The sequence below is a fragment of the Glycine soja genome, chromosome 8 (genome assembly GCF_004193775.1).
Source record: "Glycine soja cultivar W05 chromosome 8, ASM419377v2, whole genome shotgun sequence".
NCBI classification, from domain to species: domain Eukaryota; kingdom Viridiplantae; phylum Streptophyta; class Magnoliopsida; order Fabales; family Fabaceae; genus Glycine; species Glycine soja.
Window position 1 is genome coordinate 46,649,781 of NC_041009.1, and position 23,087 is coordinate 46,672,867.

General features: G+C 34.4%; 3 protein-coding genes, 2 non-coding genes and 2 pseudogenes across 5 annotated transcripts; 5 read left to right on the forward strand and 2 right to left on the reverse strand.

Moving 5' to 3' along the window:
• The first annotated feature begins 4 nt into the window (after positions 1 to 4).
• On the forward strand, positions 5 to 113 carry LOC114424817 (annotated as a pseudogene).
• A 2,087-nt stretch (positions 114 to 2,200) lies between these two features.
• On the reverse strand, positions 2,201 to 2,273 carry TRNAK-UUU. Its single transcript has one exon. It is a non-coding gene; the product is annotated as a tRNA-Lys (tRNA).
• A 66-nt stretch (positions 2,274 to 2,339) lies between these two features.
• On the forward strand, positions 2,340 to 7,879 carry LOC114423721 (GPI transamidase component PIG-S-like). The gene is made up of 13 exons (XM_028390581.1): positions 2,340 to 2,526; positions 2,612 to 3,233; positions 3,724 to 3,808; positions 3,890 to 3,979; positions 4,363 to 4,436; positions 4,680 to 4,764; positions 4,871 to 4,960; positions 5,410 to 5,540; positions 5,963 to 6,044; positions 6,131 to 6,178; positions 6,546 to 6,618; positions 6,729 to 6,832; positions 7,345 to 7,879. The coding sequence occupies exons 1-13, from the start codon at positions 2,388 to 2,390 to the stop codon at positions 7,459 to 7,461; spliced, it is 1,740 nt and encodes a 579-aa protein (XP_028246382.1). The 5' UTR covers positions 2,340 to 2,387; the 3' UTR covers positions 7,462 to 7,879.
• A 2,040-nt stretch (positions 7,880 to 9,919) lies between these two features.
• On the forward strand, positions 9,920 to 10,080 carry LOC114424871. The gene has a single exon (XR_003669161.1). It is a non-coding gene; the product is annotated as a U1 spliceosomal RNA (small nuclear RNA).
• A 2,037-nt stretch (positions 10,081 to 12,117) lies between these two features.
• LOC114424805 lies at positions 12,118 to 12,265 on the forward strand (annotated as a pseudogene).
• Positions 12,266 to 12,716: 451 nt separating this feature from the next.
• Positions 12,717 to 15,394, reverse strand: LOC114423722 (pentatricopeptide repeat-containing protein At1g06143). The gene has a single exon (XM_028390582.1). It carries the CDS (start codon positions 15,111 to 15,113, stop codon positions 13,437 to 13,439), a length of 1,677 nt encoding a protein of 558 aa, XP_028246383.1. The 5' UTR covers positions 15,114 to 15,394; the 3' UTR covers positions 12,717 to 13,436.
• Positions 15,395 to 16,545: 1,151 nt separating this feature from the next.
• LOC114423723 (ankyrin repeat and SAM domain-containing protein 6-like) lies at positions 16,546 to 21,546 on the forward strand. The gene is made up of 6 exons (XM_028390583.1): positions 16,546 to 17,040; positions 19,146 to 19,207; positions 19,315 to 19,568; positions 20,864 to 20,938; positions 21,056 to 21,118; positions 21,268 to 21,546. The coding sequence occupies exons 1-6, from the start codon at positions 16,934 to 16,936 to the stop codon at positions 21,310 to 21,312; spliced, it is 606 nt and encodes a 201-aa protein (XP_028246384.1). The 5' UTR covers positions 16,546 to 16,933; the 3' UTR covers positions 21,313 to 21,546.
• The last annotated feature ends 1,541 nt before the right edge of the window (positions 21,547 to 23,087 follow it).

The following is a 23,087-nucleotide window of genomic DNA, read 5'->3' on the forward strand; positions in this document are numbered from 1 at the left end:
ATTCGATGGGGTCAACGGGCTAACAAGAAGGCCCGTGGCCTAGACTGGTGACCTTCATGGCACTTGGGAAGGGATGTCTATCTAAGGTCTCCTCTAGTAGGAGATCCTACGTTACAGCTCCCTACAATACAACTAAACTAAGTAATGATTTTTTGTTAATATTGATAGAATTTTTAGGGAGTTAGTGAATTTTTCATGGCTAGTGACAGGTATTGCCCTTAATTTGCTCTTATGATTAGAGGACTGTAGTTATATGCAGTGTGCATCTTGCTTGTATTGTCAACAATACTATGCAGTCCAAGAATTTATGAACTGTTTCTCAAGCTTTCTTGTGAAGTGTTAATGCTTAGATTAATTTAGTTTCCACTAAGCAGGGGAAGGGCATTAGGGTGGGTCAAGGGGACAGTTCTCTAGACTCTTATCAATTGGCATAAGCAAGAGGTAGAAAATGGGTTATGAAAGTAGAAATTCATGCCAGCATTCTCCATGTTAGTGTATTTGATCTTCTACATTGTTTGGTTTTGTATGCTTTCAATTTGTTTTGAACTTTTAAACAAGTTAGTAGTGGCATGAATTTGTGCGCACAAAATCAGGGTGTATTGCGAATCTTCAGGTTACTTCCCTATTGGAGCTTATATGAAATAAGTAATCTTTTTCTGACCCTTTTTCTACCTGGTCTTTTTTTTTATAACAATTTTTTCTACCTGGTCTACCATACCATATGAGAAAGTGAGTTTGAAGTTTGAACGTTGGTTAGAGGGGTCTCTGTTGCAGTTTTTTTCGTAACAAGAATTACTTATTTTATTAAAAAATAATCACTTTTAAAAGCTTCTCGTGCTTTTGTTTCAACTTAAAAAATAATCAAAACTTTAATTTTCGCAGTTGTTAGAAATATCTTTAAAGTGGACTAAGAACCTAATTAAGGAATAAAATCCATTAAATCGATTTTCAAAAAGTGAATCAGTCGTTGGTGATTAGTCGTCCTTGTGGATGATCAATCAAAGTTTCCTCATCAACATGTATTTTATCACAATCTCAATGCTTACTGCACTTTCCTCTATGGTGCATATTCTCACTTTAGAGGAGACAAATCTTGCATGATATTTGTTAGTTCCACAATTATAAAAACATTTTTTAAAGCACAAGATCGATAGGAATAATCAAACAAGGAAGTAAAATGTTGCACATTAGTCTTCTTCAGAATTTAGTCTTGTTCTTCATAGCAAAAGAAGGCTATTTATAAGCACTAAAAATTAGTCAAGTAGGTCTAAGAATATCTAGTCCTTAGTTTTAATGATTGGTCCAAACTACATATAGTCCTAACATTTCATTTGATGTAGAAGTAAGGCAGTCCGTTTAAACTTGTTTCTGTTGTTAACACATTCTCAAACTTCGTCTGAAAGCTACGTCTAATAAGAAAACTAACAAGAGCTTGAAGCATTTCAAAGATTTAAAGACAAAATGACATATACTACAAACTCGAGTATTTGTCTAAGGAAGAAAAAAAAGGGTTTACAAATTCTCATATGTTAAATACCATATTGGTTAAATAATAGAGTTGACAAGACATTGTTGCAAGATAAAGTCAACGTACCTAAAACGCAAAGTTGGTAACTTCTAGTTGCTATCAAAGAAAGTACAGAAAGTAAAAATAAGTTATACACTTTATCATAATATTTATGGACTCTTGCTAGTGTAGAGACATAGTCCCTCACGATGGAAAATTCACCCTAGTTGATGGATAAATAATTATTTAAATGGGTGGTCTTGATTATTAGGGGGTAACCTATTGTAAGTGGTTTTTACAATTGATGCAAAATTAAATTTATCCTCTCAGAATGACTAAATTAAAGTTAAAGCATTAGAGTCAATAAGATATATAGATCAAAAGAAGAAGAAAAGACACCACAATTCAATTTATAAGTTGTATTTATTTGTAAAAGATAAAACTAATTAGCTAAGCTAATTACAAAATTCTCATTTAAATTAAAAGTGATTACAAACAATGTTATAACATATACTAATATTTTAAATAATTCTTTTTCTCAATATTATTATATTAATTAAAAATAATTTTAATTTAGATTCAAATTTTAATATCTAATAGCATGGAAAGAAAAAAGAAAAGTGTACTAAATTATAGAAGATGGGTTCATATAAATTCAATTGCTTGCTATTAAATTTAAAAACTTGCTAAAAACGCCGTCTGTGGGAATCGAACCCACGACCACGTGGTTAAAAGCCACGCGCTCTACCAGCTGAGCTAAGACGGCTTGATATTATGAAATGCTTAACATACATTTCATATAATTTAAACACTCTAATATAAAGGTCACTTCAGCCGCTTGCATGTGCATCTCTTGAAGCTGCAAAACCTGGGATCAACAATGGCGGAAATCTCCAATTCGCCACCGACTTCAAATCCCGTCGAAGAAAACACCCAAACTCCGAAAACCACGCGAAACACAAAACCCGGCGTCAAACGCCTCATCATCAGCGTCACTGTGCTCTTCTCATTCATCCTAGGTTCCTTCCTCTCTCACACACTCAAACACACTTTTCTCATCTTCAACTATTTCACTGTTTATTTCTTTGTTTTTGGTGTTGGAAGGTTTTCCTCTTCTGTGGAAATCCGTTAAAATCTACCGCGCGCCGCTCCCGTTCGATCGAGTCGACTCCTTCTCCTCCCAAATCGAATCCAAACCCTTGTCCTTCCCATGCCGCTTTCTAGCCATATTCATCGGCTTCGATTTCATGGTTTCAAACGGAAATGTAGGAGCCGCGATTGAGAGAAAAATGTCGGACCTAAGTCACGGCGGCGATTGCGGCGGATGTGGTGGTAACTACTCTGTTTCCGTGGCGGTGGGCGGGGGAGGCATTGATGCGGTCGATTTTGGCGGGAAGTTGCGGGGTAATGACGAGGATGCTGATGAATTGGTGAAGAGTGTGGTGAGTGAGTATGGAGGAGGGAATATGTATAGTGTTGTGGTGGTGAATGAAGAGGGGGAGGTGAGGAGTGTGGTGGGGAAGCATAGGCATGCGTGGATCGTGGGGCGGGTTGAGGAGGAGGAGGCGGTGTGGCGTGCGGCTGAGATCTTTGTAGAGGTTTTTGTTAATGGTCGGGACGAGGAGGGTTCGGTTCGCAGCGAGTTTATGCCTGTTGGTGCTGATGGGAGGATTGTTCTCTCTTTCAGTTTGCTCAATGCAGACCCTCGAGATTGGATATATGATTGGTATGAATTGTGAAATGGAATGATTGAGGTTTTGTTTGCGTTGTAAAAAGTTGATGTGTGATTTGATTTGTCAAAGGTGCTGCTTGTGTTGCATTGGTGCTTGAAAGTTTTCATTTATACAAATTAGTTCTGAGGGATGGAATTATTCGCAAGCTGATGGCTTAGTAGAAAAAACTTGTTGGCATGTTGATACTTTTGGAGATAAGGTGCATAGCTGTGCATTTTAATGGACCAATGAAACAACCCTAGTGTAATTGTAAAATATGTACTTTTGAAAATTGTGGCAGATAGAGAATGTAAATGCTTCAACTAGTGCCAGAGTTGGTGATTTTATGGTGGGTTAAAGGCAAATATTAATGATGCTGATGTTAAATATTCAATCAACCTGCTATATAATGTAGGGCTGTCTTTTCCTGTCAGGTCTGGAATATTTGCTTATGTATCTTTTGAATAGTATCAATTTGAAGTTTTTGTGACGATCATATTATAGGAATTTTCGCGAAATTGATGAGACTTTGTTGTGGCCTGTGATTGAGGCTTTACAACCTATAGCAAACATCACTGTTGAAAGCCAGGTGAAATCTCATAAATGTAACAATTTCAAGAGTCATTGGATACCATAGATTAAATGATTTATTGTTCCTCCTATTTGGCAGGTTTTGTACCATACACCAAAGTCTTCATTTTCTAACTGGGATGATAAGCATGGCAGCCACATATTTAGAACCGAGGATCTTCCTTTCTTTGTATGTTGTAACTATGGCTTTGAATTATCATTTAATATTCCGTTTATTTGAATACGATTTCAATGCATTTAGGTCTAACTTGTAACTATGGAAACTTATATCAATTGGATAGATGATGTAACTTTCCACCATAGCACATGACATATTAGCATGATTCTAGCTTATAAAATGTGATATATTTGTCATTCAGGGGTTTCTTTATCTTTTAAGTTATGTTTGATTTCTTTTTAATTTTAGATTTGATTAAAGCTATATACTTTATTATGAGAAACCTCCTATGCTGTCCTTTTATATTTTCCTTGTCATATTTTTCCAACATTTCTCGTATCTGGTGAGATACTATAACAGTATATTTATGACATGAATGTTTCTGTCTGAAACAGGTGAATTCAAATGAGTGGCACTTGGATACTTCTGTTGCAGCTGGAGGAAGGTCAAAAGTATTGCAACTCGTGGTGTATATTACTTTAACTTGAACCTACATTTATTTTCTTTTTGATTGCCACAAACCTGAACATAGAATTTGTTTTTATTCAATCTACAGTATATAGATTTTGTATTAAATGGGGGGGGGGGGGGATGAAATTACTTCTGATTCATTCTCTTACCGATACACATATTCTCAAGTGTCTGATTCCAGCTTGTTTATTATGTTATGCTGTAAGACAGGCTTACATTTTAAGCTTCCTCTTTATTTCAGGTATATACCATCTGCAAAGGAGTGTCCTCTTCAACTGGAGCTTTCAAGTGGGGAGATCTCTAAAACTAACGGCTTTATATCTCCAGTTATTCATCTTACCTTCAAAATTTCCTTAGACACTCTTTGTATTATAATCTTACAAAATTACCAAGTCTGTAACATTATGAAGCACCTATTCTGGAATGTTGCAGATGTGGGGAGGTGTCGTTGTCTGGAATCCCCGAAGCTGTATAAAAGATTTGGAAAGTAGGGATCCAGTTAGACATACGATTTCTTCTCAGGTTTGTCTTTTACTCATTAGTTGGCACTCTATGTTGTTAACAATAATTGCTTCTCATTGTTTACATTTGCTGTACACAAGTATTTTGGAACTTTTTATTGCATGTGTGATACACTGATACACACTTCCAGCCTTGATTCGCTTCAAAGTAATAATTGATAGATTTTCATTTTAAGGCATAATATTTCAGTTATTTGGAAAATCATTTTTTTTTATAAAATAAAGAATTTAATGCCAGTTATTTACTTATTTATGCAGATATACTTATGCATGTTTGGCAATTGCTTAGTTTTAGTAAATAATCATTTAAAAATATATGCTCATGAAGCTGGCAAAAAATGGTATTATTTCTCCATATTAAGCTAATCTAGACATGCACATATAGTCACAGTCTTGTAGATTATAATAAATTCTCTTTTCAAACATTGAAGCATGCCTATTCTGAAACAGGATCTCCAGAAGCTTTTTGAAGTTCTCATGGGGCAGTTGCGGCAACTCCTTGGTCTGAAGTCTGATAACCTTTATGTTGGTAAGTCAGGTGCATCCATTCTCCTAGGCAGTGAAAGAGGTTTCACAGAATGGTAAGAACAATAGTCCTTTTTCTGCTCTTCAGCAATTATTAACTACATATTTTATGAATGCTTTGTTTTCCTTCTAACTTATGACATGGCATATGGATATATGGTATGGTGAGAGATTTCTCTTTGTTTTGTCAAAATTTCTAGTTTAAAATCATCATTGAGCACTATACATCATTTATATGATATGTTTTATGCTATCTTTTAACATGTGTCTGAATCTTTAGACTCAACCTTGTAGTTGCCAATTAATAGATTGACCCTAGACCACATGGTACTGTTTGATGCCATTACACATTTAGCTTGGAATGGCAGCATAATTGGAAATTCCTTACATTTCTGTTGTGTGCATGTGTATATTTTTTTTCTTTTTCGTGTAAGTATTAAAACACTGTGTAGTTATTCTTGTGGGGATTTGTGTATAGGGAGTTGGATGTTTTGTCACGGAAGCATATATGCTTTAATCTTCAGTCATGTGCTACTACGCTTGGATCACTTTCTAGATTGGTATGTTTGTCAATTAAGTTTCTCCATCAGTCTGTTTCAGCTGGCTATCGTTTATTCAAATATTGTCAAACTTTCATTCCATGCAGGTACAGTCATTGCCAAGGATGATTATCATGGATGAGATTGGAAAACAGGTGATTTGTTGGAGTAAATGCTTCTTGATTCTTTGTTAGACTTATGTTGGATGATACTATTATGATGTCCATCATATGCTATTAGCTTATAGGGTGTTGAACTGCTGGGTTTAGTGTATGTGTTAGTTTTTTTCCTTTGCTTTATTAGTTGCAAAGATCTTTAAGTCTATGATATATAATTTCAGATTTTGGTAAAAAACACGGTACTCTAAATTTCAGCTGTATTGATATAATTCAGTCAGTTGTATATAATCACTTTGCCTGATGTATTGAATACTGATACAAAAATGTTTTCTGTCTAATCTTTAGTTTCTAAATGATGTTGTGGAATACCCTTTCTTCTCAATATTTGATGGTCTTTGAGCAGGTTAAGTTTTCTCTTGAGGCTGCAAAATCTGCTCAAAGTAATGCATCTATTGGAATATATGATGCTTCAGCTGGTACACTTTTCATAGACTTTATGTGATTTCAAAATCTTGTTACCAACTTTGATGATGATTTACTGCCTGATTTCTACTTCTAAAATATGATTAATCTCTTTCCTTGTCAGTATCATCAAGACAATCAAGATCTCTGGCAGAGGATGCCTTTTTTCATCCATCAATTATGTCCATAAGCTATTATTCGTTTGAGCATTGTTTTGCCATCTATTCGGTTTGTCCTTGAACTCTTCTCTATGCCCTATAGACTATAGTGGCTTCTGTGGATTGATACAGTTGACCTTTGGATGATTACTCCATATTCATGGTCATCTTTGCATTTTGGCATGCATTATTACTTATTAGGAATGTAGATTATGCTTTGGACATGATTCTTGTTTAATTTGACAAGATTTTTATCATACATGAAAGAAGTAATATATTAAGATATTGGAAGAACCATGGTGTCCATAAAAAGATTCATTTACGGAAGCTTGAATTGAATGTTCTCCTAGCCTTTATTTGGAATTTGCTTTACTTTGTTCTTTATGTAATTCTAAGTGTTTTTTTTTTATGAATTTATGTAATTCTAAGTTCTCTCTGTTTCTTTGCCAACATCATAATTTTTGTTGATACTGTCTCTTGCTGTGAAAATGAGATCAATGAGCAGTTCATGGGACTTGAGTTGAGACCCAATTTTTAGCTGCAATTAATTGTCATGACTCTTTTGTCCTTCTATCCTTGTAGCCATTTTTTCTGCCAGTTACTATGCATGTCCTCCTAGCTGCTTTACGAGAATGGAAAAGGTACAAGCAAGAAAAAAAGAAGTACTTGGCATCGAAGGACAAAGTAAAAGTTTCATAAATCTGTTGAGCAGTGATAACAAGATGAAGCTAGTTTCCTGGGATTTGGGGCCTAGCGTGTGGTGAAGCACTTCAACTTCAACCCAAGTAAAGCCTCCTTCCTTTCTCTTCCCAAGACCTGCTGCGTTGTGAATTCTGTTGAAAATGACAATGTTGACACGATGCTTACGTGACATGTGATATAATTGGAGCAAGGCAATGTTGGCATGGCGGCTTTTGGTTGTACCATAGTTATGAGTAGATTGAGGGAAAATGCTCTTTACTAAAAATTCATACTTGAGTTATTGAAAAATCTCATTACTAATCTGTGAAATGTATCAATCTAGTATCTTCGTGCTACTGTGATCTAAAATCATGTTGTGAATGAAAGCGATGCCATTGACTAGATTTCTTATTTTAATATTTGATATTTACGTCCATTCTAATTCTTATTTTTCCCACCTCTACTCACTGAACCTGTAGTCTGTAGAACCTTATTGGTGGAGCAAACAATATGAGGAAATTTTATCTATTTCATTTTTCGCAGGAACTGCAAATATCTGAGAATACAATGTTGCTTTGAAATGATGAAATTGATTAATCACTAGAAGACAGATAAATGTGGAGAGAATGCAACTAATTGGCTATGTTTTCTCTATTTCTCTATTTTTTCCTAATAGTAATTCTTTAACGATGGAAAGCGATTAGATGTTTCTATAAAATCTTGACATGCAAAAAACTCGTTACAGTCTAACGGGAATGGATGACTGGATGAGTGAAACAATTTTTTTTATGTTAATTTTTCATATGATTATGGGGGTTTCAAAATTGTGTATCTATATTTGCATTTAAAGACCTATAATCTTCCATTAAAGCAATCAAATGAACGAAAATCGCTAGTGTTAGCTAGAGAGTCATTACGTACTAAACGAAGAACAAGCATCTGATTACATATGAATTTAGAGCAAACGTATGAATCTAACACTAAACCCGGACAGAATCTAACATATTAAGTGAACGGGGGCTGGAAGCAAGATAAGGATTTTTTAACACATGAACCAGATGAGGAAAGAGAGGCTGAAGAGAATACTAACTAGTATCTAGTGAGCAAAATGTTGTGTTTTGCAAGGATTTGTGTGACAGAAGGGATTTCAACTTTCGTGAGCTTTCTCCGAGAGTGAGAAGGCCAAAGGGGTACATAGCAATGTCGGGTATTTAAAAAGGAAAAAAGTTGAACAATATGCTATAAACTGCTAAGATCCAAAAGCTACTAATTTCACGGAGTCTCAATGAGCACATCGGTCTCCATGCCATATTGCCATGTTAGTTCCATTCAATGAAGAAAAAAAAATAGCAAATAGGTGCAAATCATGGAAAATTTCATTTAATCCGAGTATTATAGAATGTAAACTTCATAAGCACACCCATTTCTACATCATTGTTCAATTACATCGAATCATCATAAGACAATTCACATCTGAACTTGTGTGATCTTATTTTGAAATAGAGGTTTTGAACTCATCCCTCAATAAGCTAACAAAAGTATGAAATCAACTTTCATAATTTTGATGTTTGCAGGATATACAATGTGATCACATGTCTTCCTTTAACTTTGGGGTCATGCCTTCTCTTCTGCATGCAAATCAACATAGAACTTTTAGTGACAGCTACAATACAAGTATAAGAAATGCAACTGTGACGTAAATTGAATATCGATATGGCATCAGAAATAAAAACTCAATCCCATATGAGTAGCATTCTCGGTTCATATTCTGTGTATAACTAAATTGCAACAACACCATTCATTGAAAAGGTATATGCTATTATGTATCTGTGTGGGCATATAGAGAAAATGGAATGGGAGGGGATGATGAAACTTACACCAGACTACCATACAATTGTAGGATGTATCATCCGCAGAATAATTGCTCGTCCATCATTATCAAGAATATTTTTGTGAGATTCTTGTTGTCAAATAAATAATGAAACTGTGGCAGATTTTAGAATTAGCAGAATTCACATTCCTGCCATGGTGTTGATTATCTATTGTTCATTTGTTCCCTCCAATAAAAATAATGATCTGTGATCTATCAACTACAGAAGTTCAACTTTGTAACTGTGACTCGGAGCACCTTTCCATTTGATTTTATGCAAAAAAAATATAATTCTGTGAGGAATAACTGTACTCATTGCTTGGTTGGGACAATTTGGTATTGCACATAGAGAAAAAACAATTCTACCCTTTTCTTTGTTTTGATCATTGCTAACATGTTTGTTGTTGTATGATTATATGCATTACTGTGCCTGATTGTAAATAAAATCATCAAATGATGTAATATACAAAAAAGAAGAAAGTAGGAAGATTAAGTTCAAATTTTATAGTAGCAAGATGAAGTTAGGTTGAGTCCCACATTAAATGTAAATGAAGAGTGTAAATAGGGGAGAGTTTATAAATTAAACTTGATTAGCAACATTGAAACATACTTACCTGGATGGGGTCAATGGATGATCAATAAGGTCCATGGCCTAGATTGATGACCTCCATTGCACTTAGGAGGGGTGTCAGTCTAAGGTCTCCTCAAGTAGGAGAGCCTACATCATAATTTGTGGTAGTGGGAGCTTGCGTTCGCGCAGCCCCCTTCAATTTAGTTCAATGATTTATAAGTGTAACTTTGAGCACTTTGTGTATTTGGTAGAAGGTTCATTTCTGTCAGAAACTTTAAAAAAGCTAATTCATCATTTGTAGTTTTGATGTTGCCTTTACTGCAACACAATCTTCTGAAGAGCTTTTGAGTCTCTTTTGGTGAAATGTTGCGGTAAAAGCATATTACAGTTTTTTTTTTTTTTTCCAAGTGTTAGGGGGGAGGGTCAAGGGGGACAACTTATTGATATCATTAATGTCTTTGTAACTAGGTGGAAAAGGCTTATGAAAGTAGAAATTCATGCTAACATTACATTCTCCATGCCAATGTACTGTATTATTATGCTTATTTGTTTGGTCCATCCTAATGCCCCTTGCTTCCTGCCCTTACGGTTTTGCTGATCACTACTGCATTTTGTTTTGTAGTGGTTAGAGATAAGTAGCTTCATAAAGTTATTAATTTGAGGAATAATCAGGGAGCTTCAAAAAAAGATTTGGAAAACCTTAAAAGAGAAACTGTCCAAGCTTAAAGAAAAGGATGAAAAATCTTTAAAGGAGATAAAAAAGCGGGGGCAGAAACTTTGAAAAGATAAAATAAGAATCTGAGGAGGAGAAGGATAAGAGAGTCGAGAATGCAAAAGTACATGTTGCTTCCCTCCAAAAGCAACCTGCAGATCTATTACTTGAATATGACTGATTCTTGGAAGACAACCAAACCTTCATGCTCAACCATTAGGACATAAGAGTTGAGGAAAGACTGAGATGCATTGATAAACAAAGTTTGGGGGGATGAGATCCAATCAGGACCATCCCGTGTTGTCACAAAATCATCTTAATTTTGGGAAAAAATGGTTATTTTCTGCACCTTTTTGAAACTGCAAGATTGTCCAAAATAACTCTGGTCAACGTTATAAATTTTGCTGTTCTTTTTTCAGTTTGTTTACAATTTTGTTATTAGATCATTGCTTGACAACCCCATCTAGTTTTCTGCTTTACCACTTTCTTTTATTGTTTGGATGAATATGTTTTATTTGAAGCCTTGAAGGATTATCGGTGGGACAAATTCTTCTCAAGAATTAGAAAAAATGTTTCTTGAATTACAACTTTCTTATCGTGCCATTCCATCTTATGCATATAAAATTCTGTACGGAGTAATATTGTAGGCTCTGATAACTGCGCCCATTGCATGTCAGGTTAGAAATCCATAAAATACATTTTATTGGCTTAATAATTCTACAAGTTTTTGAGAGCAGTTAGTGCAGCAGTATGTTATTTTAGACTTCTGTATGTTTTTGTCTATATAATTTATTTATGCATCAGAATCACATGTAAGAGATTAGATTACATATTTCATTCAGAAAAACTTAATAGTTAAAATATATGGAGAAAGCTTTATGCGTCAAAGTTATCTTTGTGACTAATCTAAATCCTGGACTAAAGTTTACACAATTTGAATTAGTAGATATGCTTCATTTTTTTTATCAGTGGGAATAAAAGAGAAAGCCAAAAGCAGAAAAAGCAAAGAACCTCTAACAAAAAATATGCCTATAACATCTGCAGCTAAGAGAGGTTGTAGCCCGGGTGGAAACTGGACTAGGTAATACAAGCAGTATCTGAATCAGAACCGGTTTTGGCTAACCAATCAGCACATTTGTTTTCTTCTCTGAGGGAATGAGTGAAACATGATTCCAATCTCTATTGACAGTTGATTGGATCTCCTGAATAAGAGGTGCATTGTATATACTGTTCATTATTTTTTTAATTAGTAAAAGCAACTTTATTTTTTCTTAAAACTATTAATAGTCTTGTATCTATATTAATCTGATGCATAACTGCAATGCATCGGGTTGTGAATAATAATTAAATCATCAACAAATGTGATGTGGTACAAATAAAAGAGAAGTAATGAGATGAATAGCTCAAACCATCATAAGATGGGAATTTTATACTGTGCCCGATTGAATCCCACATCGTATGTAAATGAAGGCTGTTGATAGAGGAGAGTCTATAAATTAAACTTGATTAAGACATTTGTATTTAATTACTTGAATGGGGTCAATGGATGATCATGAAGGTCCATGGCGAGTCTGATGACCTCCATTGTACTTAGGAGGGTTGTTATTCTCAAGTAGGAGAGCTTACATCATAATTTGAGGTAGTGGGGTCAGCATCTGCCTGGCTCCTATCAAACTAATGCAAGGTTTTTTGCTTCTTTAATGATCTGGTTAATTAATGTCTTTGGAATTTTTTAAGTTCTTTAATTAGTGTCTAAGGACATTTGGAATAAGTTTTTTTAAGTTCTTTCCTAGTGTCATTAAGGTAATAGTTAATATTTGTTTTTTTAATACGAAATTAATGGATAGCTTTTTACCAAAAAAAAAATGGATAGCTCTTTTTTTTTATATACGATTGCTTCGGTTAAATTGATTCTGAAAGACAAAGTTTTGAAAAATACTTTTATGATGACTGAATTAAATTTCTGTCCCTTTTAAAAAAAATTAAATTGATTCTGAAATACAATGTTTTGAAAACGACTTTTATGATGGCTGAATTAAATTTCTGTCCCTTTCCAAAAAAGAAATCTGTTGAAAGAATAATGGAAAAGTTGTTCTCAAACGAAATCAATATATCCCTAGAGTCAATATTGGTATTTTCAACTTCATTTTCCCCCTTCATTTTATTTATGGACTGAATGAAAGTTTCAAACAGTTATACACCTAGAGAGTGCATTTTGGAGTCAACATAATGTTTGTACGGAATATAATCACAAACAGATTGGCTGAGTTCTAGCCTCTAGGTTCTTGTAAAATGAATGATTAATAGTTTCCAAGAACAAGTTTCTTTCAATAGCCAAAATACCTGCATAGAGACAGTACTTTTAAGTTTCTGTTCAGGAACATAAAAGCAGTAAATAAAAACAAGACTAGCATGCTTTGAAAACAATATTGAGGATGCTTTGAAAAATAAAAAACTTCGTACCCCATTGCCCGGAGGCTCTTCGCTATGCGAAGGTATGGGGGAGGGATGTTGTACGCAGCCTTACCCTTGCATATGCAAAGAGGCTGTTTCCGGATTCGAACCCATGACCAACAAGTCACCAAGGCACAACTTTACCGCTGCACATGATGAAAAATAAAACATCTAATTTTTAACTTCCTGCTTCAGCAATCAGAAGACAATATTTGACAGGGCAGACAAGAGAATAAGAAATTTTTTGAGTATACCTTGCAAGGAGTTATCAAGGTTTTTCTCCATTTACTTCACTGTGTACAAATTGCATTATAACCTCAACCTTTCTATCCTAAAGATATCTATCCTCCTTATAAGGATTCTCGTACATGGAAGAGTTTAAGTCATTATAAAATAGACCCCAGTTCAGGGACATAGCCTGCTAGCCTCAGCTGGTCATCCAGTTCAGCTAGCAACAAGTGAAGTTGACTATAAGAAGGGTGATATGTATCAGAAGCTGCAAATAGATGAACTGTCTTATTGATTTCAACCCAGCTAGATCCAGGACATCTCTTCTCTACACCCAGATCCTTCATGGTTGTCCGAATCTTTGCAACCTCATTCCACCTATTTTCTTCAGCATACATGTTAACAAGGAGACTGTAATGACCACTGTTACTTGGCTCCAAAACCATCAGATTTTGAACCGCAATATGAGCTATTTCCAAGTTTTTGTGAAGCTTACACCCATTTAATAAGGCACCCCATATAAAAGAATTAGGTTCAACTGTCATGTTTCTGATCATCTCTAAAGCATCCTCAAGCAAACCAGCCTTGCTCAATAGGTCAACCATGCATCCATAGTGTTCAACTTGAGGTGCGATACAATAATCCTGTACCATGCTCATAAACCAGCGACGACCCTCTTCTATAAATCCTGCATGTGTGCAAGCAGTAAGGATACTAATGAATGTAACTGCGTTTGGCCGGATTCTTTTCCTCTCCATTTCACCAAACATTCTTAGTGCTTCTTCCACATACCCGTGTGTTGCAAGCCCATCAATGATACAATTCCAACAAAACAGGTTTTTAGTTTGCAATTTGTAGAACACCAAAAGGGCCCTATCGATGCTCCCACATTTTGCATACATATCAATCAATGAAGATCCAATGTACACATCAAGATCAAATCCTTGCAGCACCAAATAAAGGTGTACCTCCTTTCCTAAGGCAAGGGCACCCAGATGAGCACATGCTGAAATGACGGTGGTCATAGTCACTTCATCAGGAATCATTCCTTTGTCAATCACGTCATGAAAAAGTGCTATCACATCTTTATACCTTTTGTTCCGAGAATAGCAATTCATCATGGTTGTCCAAGAAATAATATCCCTTGCAGGCATTTGGTTAAACAAAAACTCAGCAGACTCAGCATTCCCTAATTTTCCATACCCATCAATCATGGCATTCCATGTAGCTACATTCTTTTCAGGCATCTCATCAAACAATCTGCCTGCAGAAGCCATATCCCCATCCCGAACATGAGCCGAAATCATCGTCGTCCAAGCAAAAACATCTCTTTCAGGCATATCATCAAACACCCTTCTTGAGCCACCCACATCACCGAAAGTTGAATAAAACTCAATCAAAGTAGTCTGCACAAACACATGAGAATCAAACCCATGTTTCCAAACATGGCCATGAACAGCTTCGCCGAAAGCTGAATCCACCAACAAAGTGCAAGCTTTGATCAAAGATGAAAAGGAATAGCTGGTGGGCATGACATTGTTCCTCAGCATGTGCATATAATGCACCAAAGCCTGCTCTGAGTAGCAGCAATGAACACAACCTCTAATCAATGCATTGAAAACCAAAACATTAGGATTTTGCACGTTTGCAACAGCTGAAGCTGCCAAATTAATGCATGAAAGGTTTGAACATGCACTTATAAATTGATTCACCAAGAAGCAATCTTGGGTGGTATTAGTCTTGATCATGGAGGCATATACCGATTCTAGTGATTTTGGGCTGAAACATCTCTTTATGTGGCCCAGAATTGTGTCTTTGAGAGTGAGTGTGTACATTGCAGTGTTGAACAATGTGTTCTGGAATTGACTATATCTTTTACATTTTGATTAAATCTGGTATTCTCAGCTAATAAGCATTGCATTTAACAAGTGGTTAAGAGCGGCAACGATATAAATCTCTAAATGCCTCCAAAGCTGTAAGTTTATATCGATTTCACATATTGATATCAGGGAAAATCCAAAAATTCAAATCAAGCTGTTCAAGAAGAGAGGGAAAGGAGGATGTGAAGCTTATGATTAAATTTGGGAAGAAAGAAATAAAATCCAAATCAGGCGGTTCGATGGCGTCCCGATTATGACTTATGACACATGGGAAGAAAGAAAATCCATAGAAAATAGAAAGATTTTGTTTTTTTTTTTTATGTTCAACAAATATTTGAAAATAAAACAAACACTAAAAGGATTAAAATAAAAAAATAAAATTACAAAACGAAAATAAAAAACACAAAATTACATAGACAAAAAAGAAGTATTTAAGTCTTAAAATATAATTTGTTTTGAAAGATGACAAATATATAAAAAATTGTGATACTATTAAAACAGTGTGACATAATCAGTAGATAATCTTGTTGTTTAAGTGTGCGATTATGAATTTGATCACATCCATGCGCATAAATTATTATTTATTGGAAGATATTAACTCTTTAAAAGAATCTCAATACTTTAATGTTGAAAAAATGAGAGAGTTGATTGGACATTATCATATGGCAATGAAGGGTGAGAAATTATCAAGACAAGCATTGTACACTATGCCAAGTTATACAAGTCGACTCATGAGCATAAAAAATTATTTATTGGAAGATATTAACTCTTTAAAGGAATTTCAATACTTCATTGTTGGAAAATAAGGGAGTTGGTTAGGCATTATCCCAAGGCAACGGTGGATCGCATGTGATTCAAGGGTGAGAGATTATCAAGACAAACATTGTATACTATGTCAAGTTATACGAGTTACCTGCAATTTCAATCCGAAGACGTGATCGGACTAACCATAGGTCTAATTTTCAAGCTAACTGATTGAAACAACATGAGTTTAATAACATTGGTCGCGTCTCTAGACAGGGCTCAGGGTCGTCCTGCACTAAATCAACCTTGTTTGATTTAGAAAACATGTGGATTAAATATATAATAAATTTTTTTATAGACATGACCTGATTTCTGAGCTAAATGATCGAATCAATCGATCCGATATGAGTTTAATAACACCGACACCCCTTTAGTCGGGACTCAAACTTGACCCAACACTAGATCAAGGTTGCTTAATTTAGAAAATATTCAGACCAAATATATAATAAAAAAAATTAAAACCAAAAATGCATAATTGCGAAACTAGGGACCGAATCTGGATTTTAGGGTTTATAATTTTATTAAAAAAAATCTATTCATAATAATTTTATTTTCAGAAAAATAAGTTAATTGAGAATGATTGTTTATTCCCGAGCATTACCTAACGCTACCTAGTTGGTTCCTGTCCTGGGACGAACACCAGCACTCGCTCACTCTTTTCTTCTAACTGCGACCACATGCAGACCTGATAAGCACTCTCGCATTTCCCAACTCTCTCACACCGCCAAATTTCCTCTCTCTCTCTCCATTTGTTTTCGTTTTCTTTTTCGTGTGGAATTTGCAATCTCCCAGAAACCCTATCCACTGATTCTTTTCCCATCAAACTCGATACTCAATTCGATTAAACGGAGTTAGGGTTTTGATTCTCCGCAACCGTTGTCACAATTTGGGTTCCTGCACCTTCAATATCCTCTCCTCTGCAACCGAATAAGTGTTCCTGTTTAGGTTTTGATTTGGGACTAACGCAAAGGATGTATGCTGATCGGGTGGAGAGTGGAACTCGGAGATCAGTGAAGGAACGCCTTGATGGGAATTTTAGCACTGATTCTACTCGCCAACACAGAATTACGGGAAAGAGGTTCTTGTATTATTGTTGTTAGTGATACTATTATTGCATGTGAACCGTTTTCACTGTGGAAAAATATATTTTCGTTGGTGGTGACTTGGTGTGCTTAATATTGGTGGATTTGGTGTTGTGTTGAGTCACATTCTTGATTTTCAGATGGTGTGGGCTAGCATTTAGCCTTTTATGCTATAGTGGTCTGTTGATCTTCCTAGGATGGTTTTGGGGGGTTCAGTTTAAATTTGATGATTTTAAAATTGAATAAGAAAGCTAAAGAAAATAAAATAAAAATTAAGGCAAAGTTAGATGTGCAATTTTATCTTTAAAGTGCCACAATTGTGTAATTTTGGTCCCTAGAGTGTGACCATTGTCTAAAGTATCACCATTGTGCAATTTTGGTCCGCCAGTGCCACACGCAGGCACATGTGCCATTTACTACGTCGTCTGCCGCATCACCATGTCAGAGTCACGTTAGCCATTTTTGTTAAAAAATTGGATTGTAGCCTAATGGTAGAGACGTAGAGTGGTAGACCCACATTCCTAATTTAAAAAACATGGGAACCAAATGTACAATACAAAATTTTGGGAGACCGAAATTGCATAATCAATCGCTAAACTATGGGGACCTAAAGTGGATTCAAGTCTTTATAGTTTTTTAGAAAATTCTATTCTCAGTAATTTTATTTTCAGAAAAGTAAGTTAATTGAGAATGAATTGTTTATTCCCCAACATTACCTAAATTCAACATTCGGTATAAATGTATCCAAACCAAACGTGACCCGTTTGGTTCCTGTGACGAACAAAGCCACTCACTCATCTTTATTCTAACTGCAGCAGCATGGAGACCTGATAGATTTTCACACGTTTTGTATTATTATATTGGTGGGTTTGGTGGTGTGTTGAGTCACATTCTTGATGTGTTGGATGGTGTGTGCTAGCTTTTGTGCTAGTAGCCTCTTGATCTTGCTGTGATTTTGTGAGGGTTTCACTTTATCTTTTTGAAAGTCCCTTCCTAGTGGTAGTTAGGAATTGTGGTGATAAGGGTTCATGAGTTAGGTTAATGATGGTGTTAGGTGGATTTGTTTATTTGTTTGATATTCTAAGTGCACGATTGAGCAATTGTGGAATTGCCTTGGCCTGGAGCTCTGGACCTGGGAGGATGCCTTCATAGGTGAAATTGTGGGTAAATACTTGGCTCGGGTGGGGATTTATGATGATGTAGTGGCTGATATTGAGGATTGATTTCAGTAGTTCAATCAGAGGATTATTGGATTCACATTGTCTGAGTGGCTTGGAGCTTTTGACTATTTAACCAGTGAGGATATTTGATTGGAATTGTCCATTTAGTGGTTTACTGTTTTGTCATGTGATTGTATACTTTGTATTTGGTGATGGTGTGTTTGGATAGTTTGTACCCTGAAACTGTAAATTAAATTGTTTATAGTATGGTGGAGGGAGGCAGGGGGAGGGGGGTTATAATTGTTGGATTTTTCTTTTCTGGCACACTGCAATGAATGTGGGTGTCTAAATTGCGACCGTACTCATTAAATTGATTGATTTCATGAGGTGGGAAGGATGGAGCGATCTTGCTCTATTAGCAAATATGTTTTTCCATTTATTGTTGGAGCAATGCTCATTCGTTGGATGGGTTATTTCTGTTTTAATTGTGTATTTATTATGCTCTACTTGATTGTTTATCATTGTGAACCTATGAAGCATGGACCCCTCTTTTGTTCGAAGTGTTGCTGAGTTGGACACATTTCCAACACAACACTTATTCGACACTTCATATTAGATGTCTGATTCAAAAATTATTGTTTGTTGGCATGCACACTTAAACTGTCACCTTTACACAGCTAATACACTTGAAAAAAACATAGAATGTTGGTTTAAAAAGATGAATATACCATCAATTTAGATATTTTGTTATATATTACTCATATTTCATTTAATTAGAATCTCTTTTTTTGTGTGTGTATGCGGTGTCCCTGTGTCCATGTCTCTGTCAGAGTCTGTGCTTCGTAGTTGTGAAACTCCTATGTTGCAAGTTCATCCTGTAAAATTGAATGCTTATTTAAACTAAAGGCATGGTGATGTATTCCAAATCATGATTTTTGCAGGCAGAGGGAAGATGACAAGTGGAAACATGATCTCTATGAGGATGATGAACCCCAGCTCTCTAGTATGGATTGATTATGTTATTCTCATATGCAAGTATAAGTTGCTGCTCTTGTTGGATGCCGATAGTTCATTTTATGGGTTTTGACTGTGTGTTAATGACTTGTGAAGATCGCAAGGTCACTGCTCAAGATCTTCGTCTGAAGCTTCAAAAGAAAGGTCTTCATCCTGGAGGTCAAACTGGAAAAAGTTCTGTTCATGGTGAGCGGGATCTCCGTGAAAGGCTATCAGGGACAATGACTCAACAACCTAAAAACTATGACCCACCAAAGCCTAAAGTGGCTGCTAGAGCTGGCAGTAAAAGTATTGATGTTGAGCCTGCAGTACATATCAAAAGATCAGCTACTAAAAAGTTGTCCCGAAAGGTATTAGTTGTCATTTTTTGTTTATTGACTGATCAAGATTTTCTAGAATGGTGTAGCAGGGATGTCAATTGTAGTGTTTGTTATGTTCTGTCCCTCCCCACCCAAAAAAATAAAAACTGATGATGACTGTGCTGCATTAGTAGTTTTAATTACATTACTACTATGATATATCGGATACATTGGTTTCTATAGATTAGTGAACTGATCTGAATCTTTGAGGTGTTTTGAGTGATGAGCAAGAACTGTATTTGGTCACAAGAGTTATTCATTTAATTTCACTGAACTGGTATTGTGTTAGCCACTTTCTTGCTTTGTCTAGCGTAACAGTGGCAAAAATGGATATGGAATTCTCTGCCTGTTTTATATATGCTGAATTCACCTTTTTCTAATCAGAAAAGTCACATCACACTTGAAGTTAGTCAGAGACTAGAATTTTGTCTTACATTTTTTTATGTTAGTAATACTATATGCTTTTTTTTTTTTCAAAAATTGTTAATGTTATGCTGATCAGAAAAATCAAGCTGTATAGATGGGGTGGTTAGGAAATAATTGTATCAAAGATTTTATGTAAGGTTGAAAATTTCTGTAATATTGGAAACTGAGAAGCAAGTTTTTTTTTTGGACAGCGAGAACTGAGTAGCAAGTAGTAGTTTTTTTTTCCTGGGTTACATGTAGTTAAATTAAATTCTTAATAGGATGGATTTGTGAAGCATTAGAAATTCTTAAGCATAAGGATAAGATGCAGGACAGTAATTAATCTTTTGACTTTCCTAACTACTTCCCCATGGTCCTAAGTCCTAACAGTCAGATTTACATACTGAATTGTCAATCTGCTGGGCAAAGTGATACTGCTGGCAGGCTGTGAAAAATTCTAATAACTGAACACTTGCTATTTGATGCTGAAAGTGAAAGTGGATGACATATTTTGTATGTGATCCAAACAAGCTGTTGGTTAATGAGATAAAAACAATGGAGGAAACCAGGATTCTAATAATCCTGGACATACCTTCGCATAGCGAAGAGCCTCTGGGTAATGGGGTACGAAGTAAGTAAGAATAAGTTTCTTTTAATGTATTTAATCCTTTAAATTTTTTGTAGTCTTTTTTTTATCTCTATTTTGATTATATTATCTTCTCCTTCAATTGATGAAACTGTCCCACATTTTATTCATTTATGCAAAATAAGTTCTGTGAAATGTACTGTTTTTTTTTGTCTCCTAAATTTCCTTGCTAGGCAATACTTTTCTTTATTTGAGGAAAACTAATTCAGCATAAATTCTGGTTCTTGTTTGACAGGCTGACGCTTCACTGGATGATTTTTTGCAGTCATTGGGTCTCGAAAAGTATCTCATAGGTTTTCAGGCTGAAGAAGTATGTCATACCTGTATTTAACCCCTTAAGAGTTAGACTAAAATTCAATATTATAACTGAATTTTAATTGCACCTTAAAAGAGTTTTAATATTTATGACTAAAAGCTATTTGTTCAGGTTGATATGACTGCACTCAATCATATGACTGATGAGGATCTCAAGGCCATGGGTATACCAATGGTACGTATCAGCAAGGAGTGCGAATTCCTCACTCATAATCCCTATTTATTTCTTCAATCGAACCTGCTCTAGTTTTGATACAGTAATTAAATAATTATTAATACCTTCTGCGTTTATTATTTCGATTCTGATTGTTTTGTTGATTTCAGGGACCAAGAAAGAAGATACTTTTAGCCTTGGAGTCTAAAGGATGATATTTTGGTCTTGTATTACTATAATACCCAACACATATTGGTAGAGGCTTATGTTTATACTTTGCACTTGGTCAAGCTTTGCCTGTAATTTTCTAAAAATCCTTTTGGTGCTTTTATTACCATTTTTAATCTTGTCTCCTCCCTTGCATTGCTGGAAGTGGCCTAACAAGCTGTTAATATTTAAAAGACAAAAAAGAAGCATGAAAGCTGGTTTGATGAAGATGCATCTTAAAATAGAGTGATTGCTCCTGTGAATATAATCATTTTTCCTTTTGAATTTGTTTTTCTTTTTCATCTTTCTCATCTCTAGCTCGTTAAATTCATTGGATCCATTATTTCTCCATTTCTCCGTCTAATTCCATGTCACGCCATTTTATTTTTTGGCTTTATTTTCAATGTATGACATGTAGAGCTGAACATGGCGATAAGTCTGTCTTGCGAAGCCCATATAATCCGTGAAGCATGCATTCATAATTGGTTCATTTTTTTTTTCAAGCCTGTACTCATTCCATATAGTCTATGAGATTAGTGGGTCGGTCCACATTTGACAAAAAGGTTTTTTTTTAAAAAAAAAGAATTAAATTTTAAATCTAAAATTTGACTAATTTTAAATGATTCTAAAAATTAACTATGAATTGTCTAATAAAAAAAATATTTGTTCAAAATGATCAAATAATTTGCATCAGTTAAAAAAATATATTTGTTTACATTATGCTTACTTAATACTTAACATACAATTTTGCACTAAATCATAATATTATATTCATCAATTATTGAGTTATTAGAATGTAAAAAGCCAACAGGACCCGTGGGTTAAGTTGGGTGGACTAAATAGTCCATAGTTTAGACAGACTCAAAATAACAAGGCTAATTGTGTGGGTTGCATGTAACCGGTTGGATCAGAACTTTCATGCAACACACTGTTGCACGGGTTTGTTTTAAATATTTTGATATTTATATTTATTAATTTTTTAAAAACATTTTTATAATTTTTTTTGTTTTTAAATATTAGTATTATATTAAATATAAATATATTAAAACTGAAAGATGAATAATTATACTTTTAATTGAGAAAATATTTTCAAAATTATTAAGCCTATTAAAATTTATTATTATTTTTTATTTCTTCAACCAATAATAATGAATCAATGTATGAAAATGTATAGATTCAAAAAAAGCTTAAAATGTAAATATAATAAATATGAATATATAATATATAATTATTCAAATTTGAGTGTTCAATTTTATAGGTGTAGATATTATGTGTGCATGTTCTTGGTTTTTATGTGTTTATAATAAATAAAAAAATTTTAAATTTATTTATTATAAAAATTAAAATTTATTGTAAATTTGTTGAAATAGTGTAATATTGTAAATGGTTACACTTACTATTTTTCTTAAGATGTTATTTTAATCATGTAGAAGATATTAATTGTAACTAAGTGCTATCGAGTGCTTCTCATCAGTGCAAAGTGAGTTTTTTATTATTATTATTTTCTTATTTATCTTATTCTTATTTTATTTCTTTATATTAAATTTAATCACTATTATAGATTATGAACTATTTAATTTCTCAACTTTAAAGCATTATATTTATTATTATTATTACTATTATTAAATTAATTTTATCAAAATTATATAATAGTTATCATTAAAGTAATAAAATTAATTTTTCTAAAACTAAACCTCAAGTATCTTAATAATAAAGTCCTTTTATGTCCTATTAAACCAAAAATATATATTGTACATTAATAGTCACTTGCGTTACACAGGTT

Excerpts from the sequence above, each read along its gene's own strand:
- LOC114423722 (XM_028390582.1), bottom strand. The coding sequence starts at position 15,113 with ATGTACACACTCACTCTCAAAGACACAATTCTGGGCCACATAAAGAGA.
- LOC114423721 (XM_028390581.1), top strand. The coding sequence starts at position 2,388 with ATGGCGGAAATCTCCAATTCGCCACCGACTTCAAATCCCGTCGAAGAA. Across the intron at positions 3,809-3,889 it reads ACATCACTGTTGAAAGCCAG|GTTTTGTACCATACACCAAA; the intron begins GTGAAATCTCAT and ends CCTATTTGGCAG. Across the intron at positions 6,045-6,130 it reads TTGGATCACTTTCTAGATTG|GTACAGTCATTGCCAAGGAT; the intron begins GTATGTTTGTCA and ends CATTCCATGCAG.
- LOC114423723 (XM_028390583.1), top strand. The coding sequence starts at position 16,934 with ATGTATGCTGATCGGGTGGAGAGTGGAACTCGGAGATCAGTGAAGGAA. Across the intron at positions 17,041-19,145 it reads CACAGAATTACGGGAAAGAG|GCAGAGGGAAGATGACAAGT; the intron begins GTTCTTGTATTA and ends TGATTTTTGCAG. Across the intron at positions 21,119-21,267 it reads AGGCCATGGGTATACCAATG|GGACCAAGAAAGAAGATACT; the intron begins GTACGTATCAGC and ends TGTTGATTTCAG.